Here is a 21699-nt window from a genome sequence, read left to right on the forward strand (position 1 = left end):
CAACGGGCCTACCATCTCACACCCTGAACCTTACCCTTATGTATACCCTTTTTGTTCCAAAGGCGCTCACAGCATCCAGAGAGATGCGGACTCTGATGGAAAGGTTGTGTGCAGTGGGGCGTAGGGGGGCTGCTGCTCGGGAACGGCAAGGAGCCGGCCACGGCGAGCGTGTGGCCAATCAGACTTCTCTTCTTCTTGACGTCCAGCTGTTTCCTCTGCTTTTTCCTCAGCAGGTCCCCATCCCATTCCTTCGCTTGGTGCCAGGGAATTCTCTCGCCCTGCGCCCCCTCCAACCCTACCCCTTACTGGCTCTGCTCCCCACCTCCCGCTCTCATCTCTTCCTCCCTTTCTTGGTCTGCTATCTCTTTTTCTTGTCCACCTTGTTTGAGAGGGTAGGCACTCCCCACCTCTTGAGGGACCCCACCCCTCAGATTCTGCGCTGTTCTCAGAGAAGGCAGCCGTGGGTGTGTGGAGGGTAGGGGCTTGCTCTCACAGCTTTCTTCGCTATCCAGAGGGTTGGTGCTTTGACTTTATAGGTGAAATCTGAAGATTAAAAGGGGCTGAGAGCTGAGGCATCCTGACCACCACCTGCCACCTGGGGCCCCCACGTGGGAACCATAGCAACAGAAATCACCAGATGGAGGGTCTGAAGGCTAGGTGATTCAAAGAGAAGGAGAATGGGGATGGGGCAGGGCTTGAAAGTCAACTTCGAGTTCTCTGGTGATGATGGCAAGGACGACACAGGACATTCTCTAACTCTGAGGTGGGGACCTAGAGAGGACTCCTGACTGCAAACACCAGGAGGCATTGTGTGGAGTCCTCAGGGAGCGAAGAAGGATTCTCTCCAAGTTCTATTTCCAGGGAGAGACTCTCCTTTGCTCAGTGTCACAGGCCCTGCTGCGCAGTCCTTGGCAAAGGTGGGGTGGGGGGAGATGTGTCTCCCTAGGACCCTGCCAGCCTGCACGTCTGCCTGGGTTCTTCAGTGATGCTCCTTCTCCTGCTCCTTCCCCCTGACCAGGTACTGGATCCTAGCTGCAAGGCTCCCTAAGGAACATTTAATCTAAACTCCTTATTGTACAGATGGGGAAACAAGACCAGTGAGGTGAGGTGACTTGCCCAAGGTCACACAGAGCCAGGGCAAACTCCTAGATTTCCCAGCTCTCACACCAGAGAGTTATCCTTTGGTCGTGTGACCCTCTGCTCTCTCCCTCATCCCGGGGGTTCCTGAAACACGCGTCTGGTGCCCTCATGACAAATGGTCTTGGCAGAGCTCACCCCTGCCCAGCACACCAAGTTGAAGGGGCAGATCTCATAGCCTGGCCAAACGGCAGTGCTTGGCCCGCAGTGTTCCGCCATACCAGCTGTTGTGGAGAAGACTTGCTGCAGCCCAAGAACCTGGTCACCTGTGCTCCTGGCAGTCCCCCTTCTCCCCAGGGGAGAGCCACCAAAAGGGGCCGTGCTGAGTGGAGGGAGAGAGGGCCCTGGAGCCAGCACGGTGCCCCAGAAGCAGATGGCATATTTGGCTGCTGTCCTCCTCCTCTTTCTCTCTGCAGCCAGGGCCTCTCTGCTTCCCATCTGCACCATTTATTCCATGTGAGGAATGCAGGTGCAACTGTTCATTCATTCTGCCCGCCTCCAGCTCTCACTCTCCCTCCTCACTTTCTTGGATGTGCGGTCCCTGCTCTGCTGCCAGGCCCTCTGCCCTGCAGTTGGTCCTCGCTTCGGGCACAGCCAGCCGTACCTCGCATGCAACGGCTTCCCCACAACCATCTCCCTCAGCAATCACTTCCAGACTGGCCTCAGGTCATAGATCCCCTCCCAGCCTTGGTTCTCCTTTCATTAAATTGCCTGTCCCACCTCTGGTTCCATGGATTTCAGGGAGGGCCCATGGGATGTGCATGTGTGACCTGTATGGGGACTCTCTGACCATCATGCTGATGTTCCAGGATGCACAGCCCCCCAAGAGCCCAGGAAGAAGGTGAAAGGTGTGGGAGCCCTTTGAATCTGAGCCCCTCATTAGGAGAAGCACAAGGCATGCTGACGGAATGGATGTGGCAGGTGGTGGGGACAGAAGCCTGGCCAGCGGACTCTGTTACTATGCCTTTCATGGGCAGGGCGGGGGTGGGTGGAATTTCAGGAACCCTCCTGTTTTTTGGACAACAGGAATGTATTGCCTGCTGAGGGCTTGTAGCCATATAACCCCACAACCAGAGCTGTCTCTCTCCCTTTCCCGGATACACCCGCCCCACTTCGGGTTACAAGCCAAGTCTTCCTACCTCTTTGCTCATGCTGTTCCCCCTCCTGCCTGTGTGCTTCCCCCCATTGTCCCACCTGGGAAATTCTGTTTCAGCCCTTAAGATCCAGGTCTAATGATAGGAGCCTCTCTGGTTTCTCTCTGGCAGGAGGAGAGGCCCTCCCCGCCATGCTCTCTGTACACAGCATTATTCAAGCACTGGAGACATGCAATTATTAATTAATGGACGTTTCCCTCTACCAAGCTATGAATTCCTCATGGGCATGGGATATGTATGACCTATTCTTGGATTCTTAGCTGGGAACCTTGCATGTAGTTGATATCTACAGAAAACTTGCTGAATTGAGCTGAAGCAGGCGTTTAGGAGGCAGGGCGGGAGTGGTGGGGCAGCATCTGCGGTTCTCATTGCAAAGATGATGTCAGCTGGGAGGATCACAGCCTCCTCCTCAGACCTTCAGTCTGAAGAGAGATTCCAGGGTACACCCGTCTCACCCCTCTGTGAACATCTGCACAGCCTGTAAATCCTTCCAGATGCGGTGGCCCTTTGTTCTCACCCTTGATACAGCTGCGCCAGTGTTTTTACACTGCATCTCCTCAACTAGTCTATAGGCTTCATTTGGTCAGGAGTGGTGTCTGTTTTATGTCTGTCCATATTTGGCTCAGTACTGAGCATTTGGGAGACTCTCAGCAATTAGGAATCTGTGGATTGAAAGTTCTGGACCTCTGGGCTTCAGATGTAGCTGTCAGATGTCTGGTCTGACTTTAGGAATAATTTTTCACAAGAGTTGTGAGTTTCGGGGAAATTCACCAAGAAAATGCTTTGGAATTGTTTACTTAGAGTTTCGTAAGTAGAGGACCCCTCCTCTACCCCTCTCCTCAGAGCAAGGGGAAAGTGGAGGCAGAAGAAGGGGGCAGCAAAATGACTTTAAGGTATTATTCTTGACCTGCTCACATTGTCAAGTTCAAGCAGGATGTCTTTCATATTACTTTATTTCCTCTGTTGTGAAGCATGTTGGAATGTGAAAGTTATGAAACAAAGTTAACGTGGTCTTCCAGAAGAATAGCTATATGAACACACATATAGTACACATATACACCTACTTACACACCTGTATATATAGATACCAACAGCACTGGGAGATAAAGTTGTGTGTGGAGGAGAGGGCCTCCTGAAATCCAAAGGAAATCAGCACATTGTGTGTGTGTGTGTGTGTGTGTGTGTGTGTGTGTGGGAGAGAGAGAGAGAGAGAGAGAGAGAGAGAGAGAGAGAGAGAGCACGCTAGCCAGTGGCACCGCACTGCAGCTGAGGGAGTGAGCCAGGGATGGGGTGGTGGGGTGGGTGGGGTTTGTGTAAAGTCGTTGTAACTCAATCCTCTCCGACTTACAGCTGCAGAGACTGATGCAGGGAGCAGGCATTCTTGATGGGGTGATGAGGTGATGGTGATTATGTTGCTGCTAAAACAAACTAGTTTGGGTTTGCAGAAGCAGGGGGATGACCCATGCCCCACCCCAGCCATTGGAGCGGTGTTCCCTGAGGGCCTCCTCAGAGCAGCTGAGGTTGAAAGGTGTGAATAAGGTGCAGAAGGGGGCTTATCCAGGCCAGAGCACCAGGTTGCTTACAGCCACAATACTATATTGACTTTAAGCAGGAGCCTTGGAGAAACCAGCTGCAACTCAGAAGCATGAGGCAGTGTATAGGAGCATGGTGAAGGAGACTAGGATTGAATGGGCTCCATTTTCTGTAGGTTGGCAAAAGAGAAACGAGAGTATGATGCAAACTTCTTGAAGTTAAGGGTCTAGCTTAATACGATTTCTTAAAAAATCTCTGGACCCTTTCTCAACCTATCTTGAGTGTGGGCACAGTGTACTACTCATTTCTAGAACATCCACCCCCACTGTACCAACATACACACTCAGGGACTGTGGAGGGGCAGCATCCGCCTGAGGCAGGTCAGGGGAAGACAAAGGTGGGTCAGCCTTTGGGGCCCAGGCTCCCTTGGAGGCCAGCCAAGTTTCACCTGGGCCAAGCAGGAGGGTGGGAAATTTGGGGAAGGGACATCCATACAGGGAACAAATAACTGCAAGAGAAGGGGATAATATTTAAGACTTGTCTTGCATTAGAGCAAGGTCTAAAGGGTGGAGCCACAGAATGGAACATGAGTGCTAGAGGGGTCTTAGAGGGGTTTACAGATTGTGAGAGCTGAGAGCAGAAGGCTCGGCAAGTTCAGACAGCAGACAGGAATTTCAGACCACACCCTCTCCTGGTCCCTAAGGTTCCCCCTGGTGCTCACCTGCAATGGAATGAGCCACCCCACCCTTCCCACCTCAGGGCCACTGTAGCTCTGTGCCCTTTAGACCCAAGAGGAGAGAGAGAGAGACTGCGCACATGGCTCCTGAGTCTTCAAGTTGGAACTCTTTGACTTTGGAAAATCAGCCCTAGGGAGATGAAGAGGAGGAAACATCTGTGACCTGCACCAGCCACCAGGTGTCACTGATGTGTCTGTCTTAGAGAGGAGGCCAATTTGAACACGTGGAAAAGGCTTCTGGGAAATTTCCAGGTGCCCCACCCCTTCTTGCAGGTTTCTCAGTAACCTCTCGTGGGTGGACAGGGTTGGGCCATCCAAGCTGATAGAGAACAGATGTCAGGGTGGGGCTGGTAGCTCTGCACCCTCCCGTGTGGACACTGTGTTCCCCAGACACCAGGCCTCTTGTTCAGAGTGGCCGAAGGGGCTGCAGGACCCATCTGCAACCCCACTGGCCCATCCCAGGGCTCTGACCCCTACCCCTCGCCAGCTGGCCAATCCCTCTCCGGGACTGTTCCTCCTTGCTCTTCCTCTTGGACTAGAGGGGCCCATTTAGGAGGGCGTGAGCTGTGTTCACCCTGGAGGAAGAGGGCCGCAGCTCCTCCGTGTGAAGAGTAGGCCGGATGCAGGCCCTTGTGGGAACGCTGACCCTCTGCTCTCCCCTGGTCATGCCCTTGCACTTCCTTTCTGGAGAACACAGGTCGACAGAGAGCCAGTGTGATGTCTGGTGCCAGCAAACTGGTGGTGGAGCAGCAGTTTTGCAAGGCAGACCATCCTTGGTCAACAAAGCCTGAGTTTTTTGGCCCTGTGGGGTCAGAGGTGCCCACAAAGGAGGAGTCTTGTGCAGGACTTTGTGAGCCTCAGCTCTGGGCCACCCCGACTATTTTCTCGGTTGGTTCACCAGACTGAGGTCCAGATGTCAGTCCAGGTCCAGACCCAGGAGTGATGGGGGAAGGTGGGGAGAGAAGGGACTATGAAATCTTCAGACAAACATCTGTGCTTCTGGGGCCAGAAATTTAGATTTACAGTGGGTGTCTTTGCATGGGGTGGACCCAGCCAAGGCCTGTGAAGTCTTGCCCTGGGGGCTGCAGGTGTAGCAGCGTGCGGCTTGTCCTGCTTCAGCAAGGTGGGATGAGAAAGGCAAAGCCGGCAGAAAGACAGGCAGAGAGAGAAAACGAATGGGGAGCTCAGGTGCTTGGGCCGCCTGTGTTCAAGTGCAACCAGAGGAGACCCAGGGCAGAGCAAGACCTAGATGACCACGGACTGCAGCAGGCGGAAGCACATCATGAGGTCCAGGGGAATGGGCGGCTTCAGGTAGTTCCCGTCCAGCCTCAGGTAGCGGAGGTGTGGCACATTTTCCAGATCCGAGGAGAAGTCATGAAAGGTGACCAGGTTGTTGGGGCAAATCTGGGTCCCATTGATCTCTATGGAGAAAGAAGCAGAGGGGTGAGCAGGAGAGGAGGATGGGGTCAGGACAGAGGTGGTGGGTGCAGGCCCAGGTGAGGAAGGAGAGGATGGACAACAGAGAGTCACGACTCTGGAGTTCTCTCTGGAACTGGCTGACTTAAGGAATGTGTGACTGTGGATGAGTCCAACCCTACCTCCAGGCCTGGTTTACTCCTCATAAAATTAAGCTGGACTTGATTCACAATTGTTTTTGGAAATTCACCCTGAGGAGTCATGGATGAAGTAAGCTTTGAGCTAAATCTTCAAAATTAGATAGGATAATAACAGGGGGAGATATAAAGGGATGGGGTTCTGATAAAGGAACTTACCTGAATAGAGATGTGAAGGCCAAAAAGGTCATGGAAGAATCTAGGAGCAGTAAACAATCCAGTGTGATGGACTAGAGAGAGTGAGCTAGAAAGGTAAGCTGTGACCAAAATTTATGGTTGGCTTTCAAATAATTCAGTAAGGACTGGGGCTTTGATCGTCAGTCTGAGGAATGGTATTGAGCAAGACTGTCATTTTGAGGAGGCAGATATGATATATGAGATATAGCATCCTGGCATGAAAAATTTGGAAGGGGCCTATGATGAGTTTTATACTGCAGAAAGGCGAATCTAGGCATACTGTGGAGAAAGAACATTGTGAGGCCGGCAAGGGGGTGTGAGAATTTCCTGTCACCTGGATGTGAGGCATGTGGACGGACAAAAGCTGGCCATGTTAACTGAAACAGGGATGGCAGGGAGAGGAAAGGTGGTCTGGGGAGGGCATTAGGCCATCAGGACGTGCGGAGCCTATTGATTCTGGTGTGATTACTGATTCTAGGCTTTCAAATGGAAAATGAGATTTCATTTTCTCCTTCACCTCTTGGTAGATGACATCAGATATATCATCTTCTAAATGAATTTTTATTCTCCCTAAGCCCTTCCCCATTTATTATCCTTAGGGCCATTGTTTTTCTCTCTTTACCATTGGAGTTGCAGAAAAAGCCCTGACATAGATGGATTTTCTTACAGCTTTTGTCACTTTGGACTGTCCCCTGGCCACCCTGATGCTCAGTTCCCAGATCTGTGACACGGCAAGAGTGGGTGTAATTTTTCTGACTTCACCCTCTGCAGCCTGGCTGTCCCCTGGCACGCAGTCTGTTCTTCCACAACCTGATGGAAGAGCTATATATTAGGTTGCTTTTCTATCTATATTTTCGGCCTCTACAGCATCCTGGGGGGCAGCGTGTTGCCCCACTTTTCTCCTTGCAGGGTAAAATTAGACAGTTTTCCCTTTTCCTGAATTTGTTTCTTGCCAGATTTTAAAAAGCCCGCCCAAACTCTGTGTGATTATCCCAGATGAGTGAACAAGCTTGTTCCCCTGCCACTTGTTTCAAGATTGTAGAAACTCAACAATCTCCCTCTCATTCTTTGGCTGGGAAACCAAGGATTTCTATTATTGTTTTAGGGGAGCCTCTCTTTCCCTTGGTCCCCCTCATCCCTGTAGCTGTTGCATTCCTTATGTGTGGACAGCCTGATTTTGTTCAAGCAGCAGGTAATAGTCTCTCTTTTGTTTTAAAACCTTTCTGCTGATGCTCTGCTCAGAGCTGACATTTTTGATGGAAGCAAAATTGCTACTTCTAGCCTCTTCTTTTGGGCTGCAACTGATATCTCATAGCCCAGGACCCTGTTAATGCAGCTTATGTAAATTCTGCCTTAAGTGAACTGTCTTATATGACTACATATCCCAGCTTTCCAGGTAGATTCAGAAAGCACCCGCATATCGACATTGTCATACCAACAGTTGCAGACCCTGAATATACAGGGGTGAGCAAACGTGGGTTTACCATTGTGAATATGTGGAACAGTTTATTCTTGTATTATTATTTATTAATTATTATATTATTATTATTAGCCTACTTTTGCCCACCCCTGTATAGCTGCCTCTCTGTGTATACCTTTTATGGATGCTTCAAAGCCTAGGTGCAGACTTGGGGGGACGCTGCCTCTCACAGCTGCCAGATTCTGCAGCAGGCAGGCCAAGAACATTTCAGAATTGGCATTTAAGTGTTACTGTTCTGCCTTTAGGAGAACATCCAGGACTATATTCCATTTCTATCCTTCCTATAGATCTAGAGGGCAAAGAATCAGCAGCTGACGAGAAGAGATGGAGAAAGAGAAATGCATTCCCTCCACACATGGTATTCTGGGTGCTGTAACATGTTAAATGATTAAATCTTCATATCAGCTTTATGAGAAGTATTTCACCATTCTCACTTTACAGATGAGGGGACTCCTCAGAGAGGTCAAATATCTGTTCAAGGTCATACAGATAGCAAGTGGTAAGTAAGGCCAAGGTTTGAAGTCCAGTGCCAAACAGGGTGCCTTTTGCACACCTCTACCCTGAGGCTCCTAAGGAAGGGCTGAGCTGGTGAATCCCCGGCCTCCCTACCTGGGGCCTGGCCCTGCCTGCCCCACTTACTCTCGATGCTGTTGTTGTTGAGGTATAGGTGCTCCAGCTTGTTGCTAATGGCAGGCACATTGCTGATCTTGTTGTGTGATAGGTGGAGCACTAGCAGGTTGGAGATTTTAAAGGAGTTCTTGGGGAGCCCCCTGTCAGATAGCTTGTTATAGTTAAGGCGAATGAAGGCAAGGTTGGGGAAGGCCTTGAAGTATCCACTAGGGATCGACTCGATCTTGTTGCTGTCCAGGTAGAGCTGGTGAATGGCTGTGGGGACCTTGGGTGGCATCTTTCTCAGGATGTTGTGGGCCAGGTTGAGCTGCATGAGGTTCTTGAGGCCCTTGAAGGTGTCTGGCTTGAGGACTTCATCATTCAGTTTGTTGTGTTGGAGATCCAGGAGCAGCAGGTTCTCCAGCTTGCTGAAGGCACCGGGCGGGATCTTGGAGATTTGGTTCTGGCTCAGCCTCAGCTGCTCCAGGTTTGGGGGCAGGGCAGAGGGCACTTCTTCCAGCTGGTTCTTTTCCATGTAGAGGAATGCCAGGCTGGGCAGTTGCTCCAGCACCTTCTGGTCTACCTTGCGAATTCGATTGTTGTCGAGGTTGACCCACCTCAGGCCTGAGGCATTCTTGAAGGACTCCACTGGGAGCTCGGTTATGAAGTTGTTCTGGAGATAGAGGTAATGGATGCGGGGTGGGATGATGGGGACCTTTCTAAGGTTGCGGCTGTCACAGTAGAGGGCAGATGGGAAATCATGGGGGCAGTAGCACTCCCGGGGACAGTCAGGAAAGATAGATGGAGGGCCTGGTGGGAGGGGCGGAGGCAGGTCTGTAGGCTCTGATGGCTCATGGGGCTGAAGAAAGCTGGGAGTGGGCCTGGGCCTGGGCCTGGGCCTGGGCCTGGGCCTTGGTCGTCTTGTTGGCTGGCCTTGGGTCACAGAGGCCAAGACGAGGAGAAGTGGGAGGAGCAAGAAGAGGGATGGCCTCATGATCTGGATGATGTGCCTGCAGGGAGAGAATGGAGTTCATTAGCCTTTTGGGCCTCTCAGTATTTAGAGACCATGGCTTTGCAGTTAAAGTCGACCAGGATGGTCTCCTGGCAAACTGCGGGAGGAATTGCAAAAGCATTTCCTTGTTTACCTTTATCTAGCAGGCGAGAAAGTAAAGAGGGCTTGAGGTTCTGGATTCCCTGCCCAGGTGCCTAGCCACTCTGTGTGTTCTCCTGCTCTGGAGAGTGTAAGCCATCCTGGCAGAAAGCACAGTGGGTTGAGACGCAGGAGTCCTGTAGTTTGCTCTCTAGCCCTCAGTATCCCCATTTTCACCATGAGAAAATCATTGCTGTCCTTACATGAAGGATGTTAGGGTATATGAACCACAGAGTCCTGAGGTGTTATAATCTGGAGGTGTCCTCAGAGATCCCACAGCTCAGTGGTTCTGAAACTGTGCCCCCATTTCTGTGGAGCTCCCCTGAAGGAAAGAGACCAAGAGGATGGTCCCAGGGCACCCCAACTCACTCCAGTGACAGCCTGAGTGGCTCTGTGTTTTTTAATTCTGATACACACACACACACACACACACACACACACACACACACACACACATTGGTGTTTAATCAAAGCATTTGTTTGAAAAATAAAGTTGCATTGCTAAAAACTGGTTTGAAATCCACCAACGAAGCCCAGACGGTACTGTTAATAAAGACTGAGCCCTGGAGGGACGAAGTGGTGTGCCAAGGTCAGGAAGCCATTTACAGCAGACCCAGGACAAAGGCCCGGGTCTCCTGCCTTCCAGGGCAGGGCTTGTAAGATCTTGGAAAGGAAGGAAGCGATGCAGACCTGCGTGTGCCTACCTGCTTGCCCCTTGCCCACTGCACTCAGTTCAGTGAACACTGATCTTTACCAGCGGGAGACACACCAAGAATTCTCCTCTGACATGGAAGCTTCTGGGAAAGAAAACAGGGGAGGGATGGAAAGCTGGAGGGAAACCACTTTAAATTCTTGTGACACAGTATCACTACTCTCATATCCTCAGGAGTTCGTATTGTTCAGGTATCAAGAACTTCCCGCTAGCCTCAGAGGCATAGTGGAATAGGTTGCTGAAGGATGTTTTGGGGTTGCTCTTCCCATTGGTCATGATGACCTCTCAGATAGAGCCAGGTGGTTTGAATTGAATTAAGCTGGGGAAATATCAATAGACCCAGGGTTGCTGACATAAAGTGGCAGCTCCCATAGGCTTGCCCCCTTGCCTGGCTGGGAAGGGACTGGAGAAGGGTCTGGAGAAGGATCTGGGGAAGGGTCTGGGGAAGGGATGTCATGTACTATGCTCTCCCCAGGGTTCCCATCCTTATGACATCCCCTCCGATCTGCAGGCAGTGACATCATTCCCACATTGTTTCCATTTGTTGCTTCTTCACAACTGTGGTGTCTGCCTATCCCCCTTCTGGGATCTAGAACACACTGGGGATAGACACCTTGGGGTCCTCGGAGACAGATTGGGCTGGAGTGTGTCCTCAGCTATTTCTAGACCCTGTGGTCACCACCTCTGTTCCAGGTTACTTGCTCTCTTTCCTTTGAGCCCACATAGGCTCAGACTCCTCCCTGTATGAGTGACTGACTCAGCGCTGGCTTCTTGTTGCCTTTGCTCAAAGGAAGACAACAGAAGTCCCTCACCAGCTGTTTAGTCCTGGCCCAGGGTCTCAGGAGGAGCTGAACATGAAAAGCAACAGGAGAGAAGGCAGAACTTAACTGTGGAGAGTAGGAGGAGTCTCCCACACTTTACACAAACACATCCTTGACTCCCAGCCTGTACACACACACACACACACACACACACACACACACACACACACACACACTCTTAGCTTGTATTATAGACATAAGCAAACTCATGTTTGGATGGGCTCTGTGTACATATGTAAACCTTTATATATAGTACACTGAGTACGGGAAGGAAAGGGGGAAGGAGAGAGGGAGGGAGAAAGGGAAGGCAGACAGACAGACATACAAGGAGGAAGGAGGGAAGGGGTTGCCTGTATCCTCTGCTGCCTCTCCACCTCCCTCTAAATTGATCTTTTCCCAGGCCAGCCTCCCCAAAGGGGTCCAGGATGGCCATTTTCCCAAGGCCTTGTGTCACAAAGGAACTTGCATTTAGATCCTTGGCTTTTATCTGCAGTTGAGAGGCTGTAACAGTCTCAGGGATTCACTGAAAGGATGGAAAAGATAAGTCATTCCTTGTAAAACTACACTTGGAGCTTTGTGGCTAGACTGACATCACTTGATGAGCTATGAATTAATATTTTATTGAGTCCTGTAATTTTCTTCAAATTGACACCATCATTTTGCATATAAATTTTAAGGAGATATTTAAAGCATTAGTATGCTAAAAACAAACATTTTAAAAGCCCCAATTTTCGTGACCATGAATTTTTTTGTTTTGGCATTTATTTATTTTCTTATCACCTAGAAGCCTGAAACAAACAAGCCCTGACCCAAAGAGGCACCCCAGTGTTGGCTAGAGCTCCCTATTTCCTGGAATTGCCTTTGTCACCAAAAGCATCTGCCGGGAACTGGGCCCTGAAGCTGGGAAAACTTGTCCATACCTTCCAGCAAAAGCTCACTCTGTGAGGCACAGTGACTCAGGCCTTTGCACAGGGGTGTTCCTGTAGCCCTGGTCCTCGTTGTCAGGAATGATAGGATCACAGGTCAGTCACAGCTCTACCTGGCAGGCTAGCTTCCCACTCCTTCCATCAGGAATGAACAGAGGTCTTCTTCATCTCTATTGCTCTCTCAGCCCCTTCAGGGACTCCTCTGACCTGCCCGCCACTCCTGATCCTTTTGCATACCAAGCCTCTGGGAGCTGGCCAAGCTTTCCCGGAGCAGATGGGAGGCTTCCTAGAAAAGCTCCATGGGCCTGTTCCATGGAGAAGCTGGATCTACTAACTCCCTTTCTCTTAGCCTGTGGCTGAGCCATTCTGTGTGTGTGTGTGTGTGTGTGTCCACATGCCCACACCTATGCTTCTTTCTTGAGAAAATAACGTTCATTTTTAAGCCTTTTCTCATTGGGCAACACCTATTCCTGCTGCAGCGTGGCTGGCGGTTGCGGGGAGATCCGGACAGCCCAGCTCTGGCAATGCACTATAATGTCTTAATCCCTGAAACCAGAATCTTTGTGACAGCCTGGAAGTCCCCAAACTCCACGGGGAGTCATAGCTCTCCTCCTCAAAAACCTAGAGTCACACTTTCTTATGTTTCTGCCTTCCAGAACCTTCTGTTCAATCATAAGCTCTCTTGGGTGAGTCATAAGTGTTTGTGATTTTTAAATTCCCTATGCTTTTGCAAGCACAGTGCTCCACCTCCCAACTTTCTGCTGGCTGTGTGCACTGCTCAGACACTGAATGCTGGTTGACCATGGACAATCACTGACCTCCTGCAGCCCTGTTTGCTAACACTCGCTCTCTAAATGCTGCTGCTTCACAGGGAGGACCGCAATTGTTTACCCAACTCAAACTTCAATCTTTCCCTTTAAGAACATTTCCTAAGGGAGTTTGAAATTCAAATTTCAGTTCCAGTGCTGGAGATCTGGGCTTGAATCCTGGCTGTGTCCCTCCGCCCCAGGCCTCAAGCTCCTCCTCTGTGTGAGGATCAAATGAGATCATGCACACGAAGACATGTCAGAGCATGTAAACTCTCCACAAATGGCAGCGGTTCAGCTTATTCATTGATTTGATTATAAAAGAGCAGATTCCCTAGAGATACTCTTATTTTAAAGCAAGCTAGCCTTCATCTCTATCTAGCTCATAAACTTGTTCGTTTAAAATTTGAATATCCAGGGTTGGTGCAATGTTTAGGTTCAGGGCAGGGCTGGGTTGAGGTCCACATGTGTTTGTCAAGACACTGGGAGAAAGTTTAAGGGTAACTGGCTTTGTATGGAGAGTCGGGAATTGAGATTGACTGCAGGTGAGCTGGGGTGTTTCCTCAGGTTAAAGGATTACTCTGCAAAACTTGCTGGTATTCTTCTTTTTTGTCAGACCCTCTGTCTCGTTGTTACCCCTAAACCTCCATGGTTTACCTGAGCCAGCGGCCCTGCTGTGGAAAATGGGGCTGCCCCCTGCCCTGGAGCCACACCCACGGACATTGGCCTAACCCCCTTTCTCTCTTCCTGACTTTCTGTTCTAAACTCAGACTTCTGAAAACCATCCTGTCCCTTACATTTCTTCCTGAAGCCCAGAGGGAGTTGGAAGCCAGGAGAATCAGGTGCTCACTGCCCAACTGTGAGCAGAAGAGCAAGGCAGACCCACCGAGGCTACCTGAGACCCTTTCAAGGCCCGTAAGGAGGGCTTGTGTGGTCCTGGGATAATGACAGGGCTGATATGGGGATGTGATGAATTCAACGCACCACCGATGTGGCGGCCACTGTCCTTGGGGGTGAAATCAGTATAAGGGTGGACCTGACTGGGGCAGATGGGTAGTGCTTCATGGTGCAAACTAGACAGGGGTGGCGGGTTCTCGGCCCGACGACTGCTACCTAGTAACACCAACCTGCTCTCAGCCTCAGTTTTCTTACCTGTAAAGGGGGATAAGAAATTGTCCCCATTCCTATTCCTGTAATCCTCATCCAGTTGTTGTCAGAAGCAAGTGTGATAAGCAACTTTAAAATGCGCTGCACATCAACAAGTGCTAAAAATAAATATAACACTAAGATGGAGAGACCATCTGTCTCCCCAGTGTCTACTGCAAGGCAAAGTATAAACAAAGTGAAGTTTTTCTGGCCTCAGGCCACTATTGCAGAAGAGCAAGTTTTCCATTTAGAGGGGCTGAGGAAGGAACAAGTGTGAGATAGCTCTGCTCCTTGCCTCACCATCTCCTTCCTGCCTCCATCCCTGGAAGAATCTGTCTGTTGCCCTAGGTGTTCATATATCTGGGTCCTAAACTTGCAACTCTTCAGCGTCTTTGCTGGGTGCTCTTGAGCACACATCTTACCTTAAGTAAGCTTCAGCTCTCTCATCTGTGAAATGAACACATTAATACTTTCTTATGTTGATCTGAGTGTTAAATGAGTAAATGTGTGAAAGTGAGTGCTCAGTGAATATTAAGCTATTGTTGACATCACTTCAGAGTAACGAGTCTCTTCCCCTCCAGCTTGGCCAAAGGGCATTCACCCCTCCACCAGATGGTGGAGATCCTTGCAGGTGGTGCTGGCTCATGGGTCCCCCTCTCCTTTCACACAGAGCAACTTCCCTCTTGCGGCCTGTAAGACCACACTGGGGTCTCAGAACCAACTAATTGGAGAGACCATAGACCCTCAGCCACCTGCAACTGCTTACTCTGTCCTCCAAATCACTCCCCGCCCCCTACCCTGTCCTCATGCCTTTCTGCAGCAGGTGAGGGGGTGCTGGTGAGGGAAGGCACAGAGCTGGCTGGGGAGTCCCATTGTGACCCATGACTTTCCCTCCCAACCTTTCATGTCTGGCTTTTTTTGCCTCTTCCAGCTTTGAAATGCTTCCCTCACATGCCTAAGAAATGGGGCTGCCCACTGGGCAGAGCTTGGTGTCCAGCCCATCTTCTGTGTGAGGCCATCAGAACAGACAGCTATTGGGCAAGAGAAGAGGGATCTGAAAGAGATGGGCAGAGGCCCAGCACCATGCCTCAGGGGACACAGGGCAGGCAGACTAGCAGGTGAGAGGAAACAAAAGCCTTCTGGAGCTGTCTTTGGAGAACTTTCTGTCTAGGATGCCCCCCAGTATTATGGTTGCAGGTACTTGCAGGGAGGATGGAGGGAGAGAACACACAGGAGATCTTTCCTATTCCCTCAGCACCAACTCCCATTTGGGACACCCTGGAGCTGCTCCTTCAGACGGTTCTTGTCCAGGAAACACATAGCCCTTAGCCCTTCTGCCAAGCCAGCACCACCAGGAGCCCTGGGCTCTTCAATCCCAGCATGGGTCTCCTGCAGGCCCCTGATTCAGGTTCTCAAGCCCTGGCTGATCATCGTACTAAAACCATGGCAGATCCTGGGTCTCTATTCAGTAGGTCTGGAGCAAGGGGTCCAGACTTCTATATTGTTAGTAAGTGTCCCCATTCCCTTCTCCCCTGCCCCCAGGTGATTGTGAAGATCGCCCACATCTGAGGACCCTGGGTTAGCCTGCTCCTGCCTGCCTTGGGACAGCACTCTGTCTTGTTAACATGGACAAGGGTCACCCTATTTGGAAACAAGACCCACTCAGTTACTCCTCCAGCTCTCCCCTCCCTGACTCATTAAGAGACTACTTTATTTTTTCTCTGCCACAAGGACTCCTTGGCAACCAGGGATTATTTTGAAATGGCTTTAAAGAGAAATCTCTTCTGACTGTCTGCTGAAAATTAAATGAATTGCCGCCTGCGCTGGGGATTAGGACCTCCAAGGCTTGGAAGCTGGATTCTTTCTTCTCTTTCTTTCCAAAGCCAGTGGTTTGGACCAGTGAGACAGAAATTCAGAGCTACTGGGAAGACACTGTGCAAGTTGGAAAGCGACTTTTTCTCCCTCCTACTCAATTAAGTTCTAAAGAATGAAGAAGTCCTTCCAAGCCCTGCTCTTGCTCATGCCCTCCCTGCTCAGCCTAGACTAAGCGCACATCATTTTCTTTGGCTCTGTCATCTCAGTGGGAAGACGCACTTTCTCTTTGCTATTACGGTTGGCGAGGTGTGTGAGAGCGTGAGAGACAAGACGCAGTGTGTGTGCATGTCTCGCTCTGCGTGTCACATGCAGTCAAAAAGTTCAGGTGAATGTGCAGAAGCCTTTATTTGTATGTATTTATGTATGTGTGTGTAAAATGAAAGCCTCCATGTAACGTGTGTGTGTGCCTATGACAGTGAATGACAATATGTGAAAAGTACAGAGAAATGGGTTCTTGATTCCAGTTTCTATGGAAATACACAATCTGTAAAAGTGTTGTGGGCAGCATAACTCTGTGCTACAACAAACATCTGTACCAAGAAAGTTTAACTTTTGCAGCCAGCAAATACACAGGTAGAGCATGATAAAGAGAAGGATGAGATATAGAGTGCCTAAGCACTGAGGAAGATTAATTTGAACTCTTGAAAGGAGACAAAGGTGGAAGGTAGGAAGGGGGAGACAGAGAATAGGTCAACCACCAAGGCTGGACAGAGCAGGAGGACACTTGCTGGAGGGAGGAGGCTTCCTGTGCATCTCCCCACGGGGCTTACCTGCATACACCTGCCTCTGCTCTCAGCTCTGGGTTAGTTCCCCCGGCAAGGCTCCCTCCTCTTCCTCCCCCACCCTTCGGTGGAGCTGTGGCAGCAGAGAGCCAGCTAGAAGTTCTGATCTCCCAGTGGTGCTAGTGTGCTTGGGTTTGCTTGACTTTTCATCTACCAGATCCTATTGGGGTGGGGAGGTTATGTTAGGGGGAGGTACAGGCTGATTGTAGGGAGGGGCGAGAGGAGGGAGGAGAGAAGGGAGGGAGGGAGCTTGGGAAAGGAGGAATGACAACAATAAAGTCTTTATTTGGCAGCCAAAGCTCCCAAAGACTTCATCCACACATCATGCTCACTAACAAACTCATTTTTAATAACATTTCCTGCTGCGCTGCTGCTGCTGCTGCTGCTGCTGCTGCTGAGGACAGATTGTTTGACCCATGTTTGGAAAACAAGCCAAAATAACAGGAAAAGCATGAAAAGCAAACTCTGTGTGGGCCAGAGCTGAAGGGCTGGGTCCACACCAGCCTGTTTCATCCTCCCTCCTAATGATTGCCTTGCTTCCCATTGCTCCCCTGACGTTAAATTCCCAAACCAGTGAGGGGTGTGGGACACTTTCTCTGACAACCCTTTCCTAAGTCACCTTCTTTTCTAGGAGGTTGCTAAAGAAGTACAGCCTTCTGTGCAGTGATCTGGCACAGGAGATAGCCTTAGTTTGGCTGCCAGAAGGATACTCTGAGGACCAGAGAGGGAAATGTCTGGCCTGGAGTCACACATCAAAGTGGACAATGTTAGTGTTTTCTTTCAGCTTCTCCATCTGTATCACGCTCAGGAGAGACTTAGGGGCTACGTGGTCATCACACAAAGACATGGAGAAATCCAAGTGCCCCCTGTCTGCATCATCCCAGAAGCCCCTTTCAAGTCAGACTATTACCTCAAACGATTCTCCTCAATTAAAAATGGCAACACAACTTGCAGTGAACTGGGTCCATCAAAACTTCCTGCCACCACAATTGACTACTTGGACACTTCAGTGACGCATTTTTTCCTCTCACCAGGTCCATGGAGAGCTGAAGAGCCCAGTGAAGGAAGTCCTGCCACCCCTCCCAGTCTGAGGTAGAGGAAAGAACATTAAAATCAGGGTCAGCAACCCTGAACTCTTGCCATTTATAAGCTATCTTGAGCAAGTCACGTAATCATGTGGAGCCTCAGTTTCCTTATCTATGAAATGGAGATACTATTATACCTACCTCACAGGGTTGAAGATGAAGTGATATGTGTGACAGCACTTTATAAACTGGGAAGACATTAGGGTTAAGAGATGAGTATGGTAAATAGCAGTCAGCCTAAGAAACAGAGTAAAAAATAAAAATGAAACTCCTACCTTCTTTCCCCACCTTGCTTCTGCCCAAAAGCTTAAGCCTTCCTTGCCTGTTGGTGAGGTCTTGCTAGAAGTCAGTGCAACTCTCCCTAGAGTCACAGGTGCTCTGAATGTGCCCAGCCACACATGCATTTTATTTTTCATCCCAATGGGATATGTTGCCCTCTGCAGATGGAGGACATTGACCCTAGATTTACTTGTTGCCCTTGGTGGGGTGGGTGGTAAGAAATGTGAGCAAGAAACAATGATGTACAGGGAGGAAGGGCAAAGGGTGGGGGTCGAAAGGGTTAGACAGGATGCAGGGGGTATGACTTGAATCCATTTTTATGGGGTTCATCCAAATCCCCAGAGTCCACGATCATGGGCATCGGTGCTGGCTGACTCCAAGCCCTTCCCAGGCCACTGTGCCTCCCCTCCTCCCTCCCTCCTCTTTCCTTGTCCCAGACCATACAGACAGAATTGTCCTGAAGGACAGAGAGAGCCAGGGGGCTATGAGGGAGTGTGTAGAGTATGCTAATTCCCCAATTAGCATACTGTAGATCTGACATGGCTTGAGGACCCAACATGTTTTTGATAACACATTAATAAAAAAAAAATTTTGTTATGGAAAATTTAAAACATATACACATTTACTCAGAATAGTGTTAATAACCCCATGGACCCAATGCCCTTCTTCAGTTATTACCAACTCATGGTCCATCTTGTTCTGTCTGTGCCCCATACGCCCCTCCCGCAAGTCATATGAAGCCTTGATACTTTAAAAATTGGATTTGAAGGTTTTTAGTAAGGAAAGACACTTCCCAGTTCAACACAGTCATCACTCCTCCATGCTATCTTGTCATAGAGTTGAGGGCCTAGATTACCTACTCACTTACTGACCTGCCTGTCCTTGAAGACATTTGAGGTCACAACCACTGGTCTAAGGGCAACAACTGAGAAATGGAGCGAGTTGGGACAAATCAGGTCGATATAAGGAGAAGGTGTCAGGTATTTTCAACCAATCTGCCTTTCTTATTGCTGTGACAGGGGACAGAATTACTTCAAAAGTGGGAGACAGGGGCTGAGTTTTTGTGACCTGGCTTTGCCTGTTACATGCTGTGTGACCTTGGAGATGTCTCTCTCCCTCTCTGGCCTTCGTTCATCATTTGAAAATGCAAAGTTATATTAAGTGAACTCTTGAGTTCTCTTCTAGAAACAGTGTGAAGAGAACCTGAATTTGGGTATGGGACACCTCGGATTGAAATTTCCACTCTGCTACTCTCTAGCTACCTGGTGAGCAGGCCTCAATCACACCTGCATCTAAGATAATACCCTTGCTTCATGTTCCACACCCAGGACAACAGGAGGCTCATTGGGAGCATTGTCTGGGAGAGCACTGACTGACTCACTGGCTTCATTTAGCCAGACCCTGCAACTCCGCCAGAAAAGACCTTCCCCTCCTTGAGTCTCAGGGACACAAGTCATGTAGCTTCACCCCAAGGAGGTACTTCTCTCTTCCTGGTAGGTTGAGGACAACATGAGGTGAATTCTGGGGAAGGTGGTGGAAAGTCAAGCTCTCTAGGCTGCTGCTGTGGCCTACTCTTAGAAGGGAGCTGGTGTAAAACGTCGGGGCAGAAAAGGGCAGGGAGGGGGGCAGAGACTCTGCAATGTGGTGGATTGCAGCCTCCTTTCCTGAGAGCCTGGGCCTGCTTACACTTCCCACCGGGATGCAGTTCCCTACCAGGGCTCACTGCTTATTTCACCCTCACAGTAACTGCTGCTGGTTACACATGAGTGCCTGAAGCAAGAGAAAAAAAGTCACAATGGTGTATGATCCTTTCCAAAGAAATACAGAAGGTCTTCTAGAAACACAATCTCCCCACTTTCCCACTGCCCTGTCTCCGAGACTGCCAGGAAGGAGCAGGGTGGCGCTGAGGAGTTGTGGCTCAGACTGCGCTGTGGTCATCAGGCCCACAGGATCTGGTCCTGGGATGGACCCGCGCCCCTCTCCAGCTGAGGCTCACAGCCTAGCATGGCTGGGCAGCTAGGCAAATGCGTAACAGACAAGCTGTGGGAGTCGTGTGGTCTCTTATCCTATGGTCCAGCCTGGGGGTTCTGGGTTTCCCGGGGCGAGTGGGCTCCTGGTAGGCAGAGGCAGCACCCTGTCATCATGGTTGACCCGCAGCACCCACCGGGGGCTTGGCACACCCTAAGTGCTCAGTAGGAGTCTGTTCTATCCCATTCGAGAGTGTTGAACAAGGAGGCTCTCTGTCACTCTTTAAAAAAAAATCTTATTATTTAAAAAATATGAATATTCTCTTGATTCAAAATCTAAAAGGTGCACCTGAGAAAGGTCTCCTACCCCACTTGTGTCCCTACCCCCAGTTCCCTCCAGGAGACAATCAGCGCACCAGCCTCTGCATCTGCCAGATTTATTTATACAAGTGATGAGTACAAGGAAGTGTGTACTTTTATTTTTACTTGGTAGTATATCTTGACGGCTGCTCCATTTTTATACACAAGGCTCTTTCTCTGCCCCTTATTTATCAGACCAGGCCCTCTTGTGGACGTCTGGGCGCGCTGCCCCTCACCCCCTCTCCTGGACATGGAGTCTCACAGGCTTGGGTCCAGTTCTGCTCTGCTCCTGTCTCTGCTTGCCTGTGGCCTTGGTTGCGCATCTGCCATCTCTGAGCCTCAGTTCTCTCATCTGCATGTGGCAGGGATCAGTTGTAGCCCATCAACTCAGTAGTTAAATTATCCTATAATTTAACTTCTGTAACAGTTGAATTTCTGAATCTGAACACTCATGTTGCTGGCACCGTGGAAAACTTCATCTCAGTCCTTCTTGGTGCCTCTCCCCACGGGTAAGCACGGCAGTGGTGGGTTTGTGTGGTGTCAGGGGCTTGGTCAGGGGAAGTGCTCGTGGGGAGATGCATGTAGTTCCCAGCCAGGGTCCCCCCAGGATGCCTGGGCCACACCCTTCACCCTGAGAGGCCCCTCTGTCTGAGCAGCTCTGACAGTATCCAAGGCTGTGTGCAGAGGACAGAAAGCTGCAGAGCTGTCATTTCCTCTCTGGGGACATGCTGGGGGCCTGGCACACTGCTAGGGGCTCAGACCCCTCCAAACCTCACATTCTCCCCTGATCTGGCCCTGACCAGGGGCCATTTCTTCTCTGGGGAAGGATCTTCCTTGTCCCCTTACTTCTGGCCCAAATACTGTATTCATACCCAGAAATCTCAAGAACTCAGTCTTGTGGAAAATTAAGCCATAGACTTTACAGGCTTCTTCCATTCACTGCCTGCCTCACCTGTGGCCAGGAGCATGGCACTGGTCTGCCCGTGTCAGCCAGAGGAAGGCAGGCACAAAGACAGGGCTGGAAAAAAACTGAACAGGCCTGCCAGCCACACAGCGAGCACCACGGGACTGGAGAACCCGAAATCCCCTCCACTCTCTGTCCACGATTCTGACTGGGGGTCATCAGCTGGTGGGCTGTCTGAGTAGTCCTGCTACATCGTCAGCCGGTGGGACCGGACCACACCACCATGGAGCTGCTTGGCCAGCACTGCCTCTGATCCCTCAGGTGCTGGAGAAGCCAGGCTCAGGTGAGTGGTAATGGCCTCTGCCCTCTGAGGTGAGGTGCCCCCCTAGGTTCTTGGTGCCTTGTGCCCTCCAGTCACATTATTCTGGAACTCTACTTAATTTTTTA

General features: G+C 50.2%; 1 protein-coding gene across 1 annotated transcript; it reads right to left on the reverse strand.

Annotated features, from left to right (window-relative positions):
- Window positions 1-3235: 3235 nt before the first annotated feature.
- PRELP (proline and arginine rich end leucine rich repeat protein) lies at window positions 3236-16806 on the reverse strand. The gene is made up of 3 exons (XM_054562938.1): window positions 16646-16806; window positions 8470-9449; window positions 3236-5981 (listed from the first exon to the last, which is right to left on the reverse strand). Exons 2-3 carry the CDS (start codon window positions 9431-9433, stop codon window positions 5806-5808), a joined length of 1140 nt encoding a protein of 379 aa, XP_054418913.1. The 5' UTR covers window positions 9434-9449; window positions 16646-16806; the 3' UTR covers window positions 3236-5805.
- Window positions 16807-21699: the final 4893 nt, after the last annotated feature.

Source organism: Pteronotus mesoamericanus, unplaced genomic scaffold, assembly GCF_021234165.1.
Source record: "Pteronotus mesoamericanus isolate MK-2021 breed Mesoamerican mustached bat unplaced genomic scaffold, CSHL_Meso_final scaffold_705, whole genome shotgun sequence".
NCBI lineage: Eukaryota > Metazoa > Chordata > Mammalia > Chiroptera > Mormoopidae > Pteronotus > Pteronotus mesoamericanus.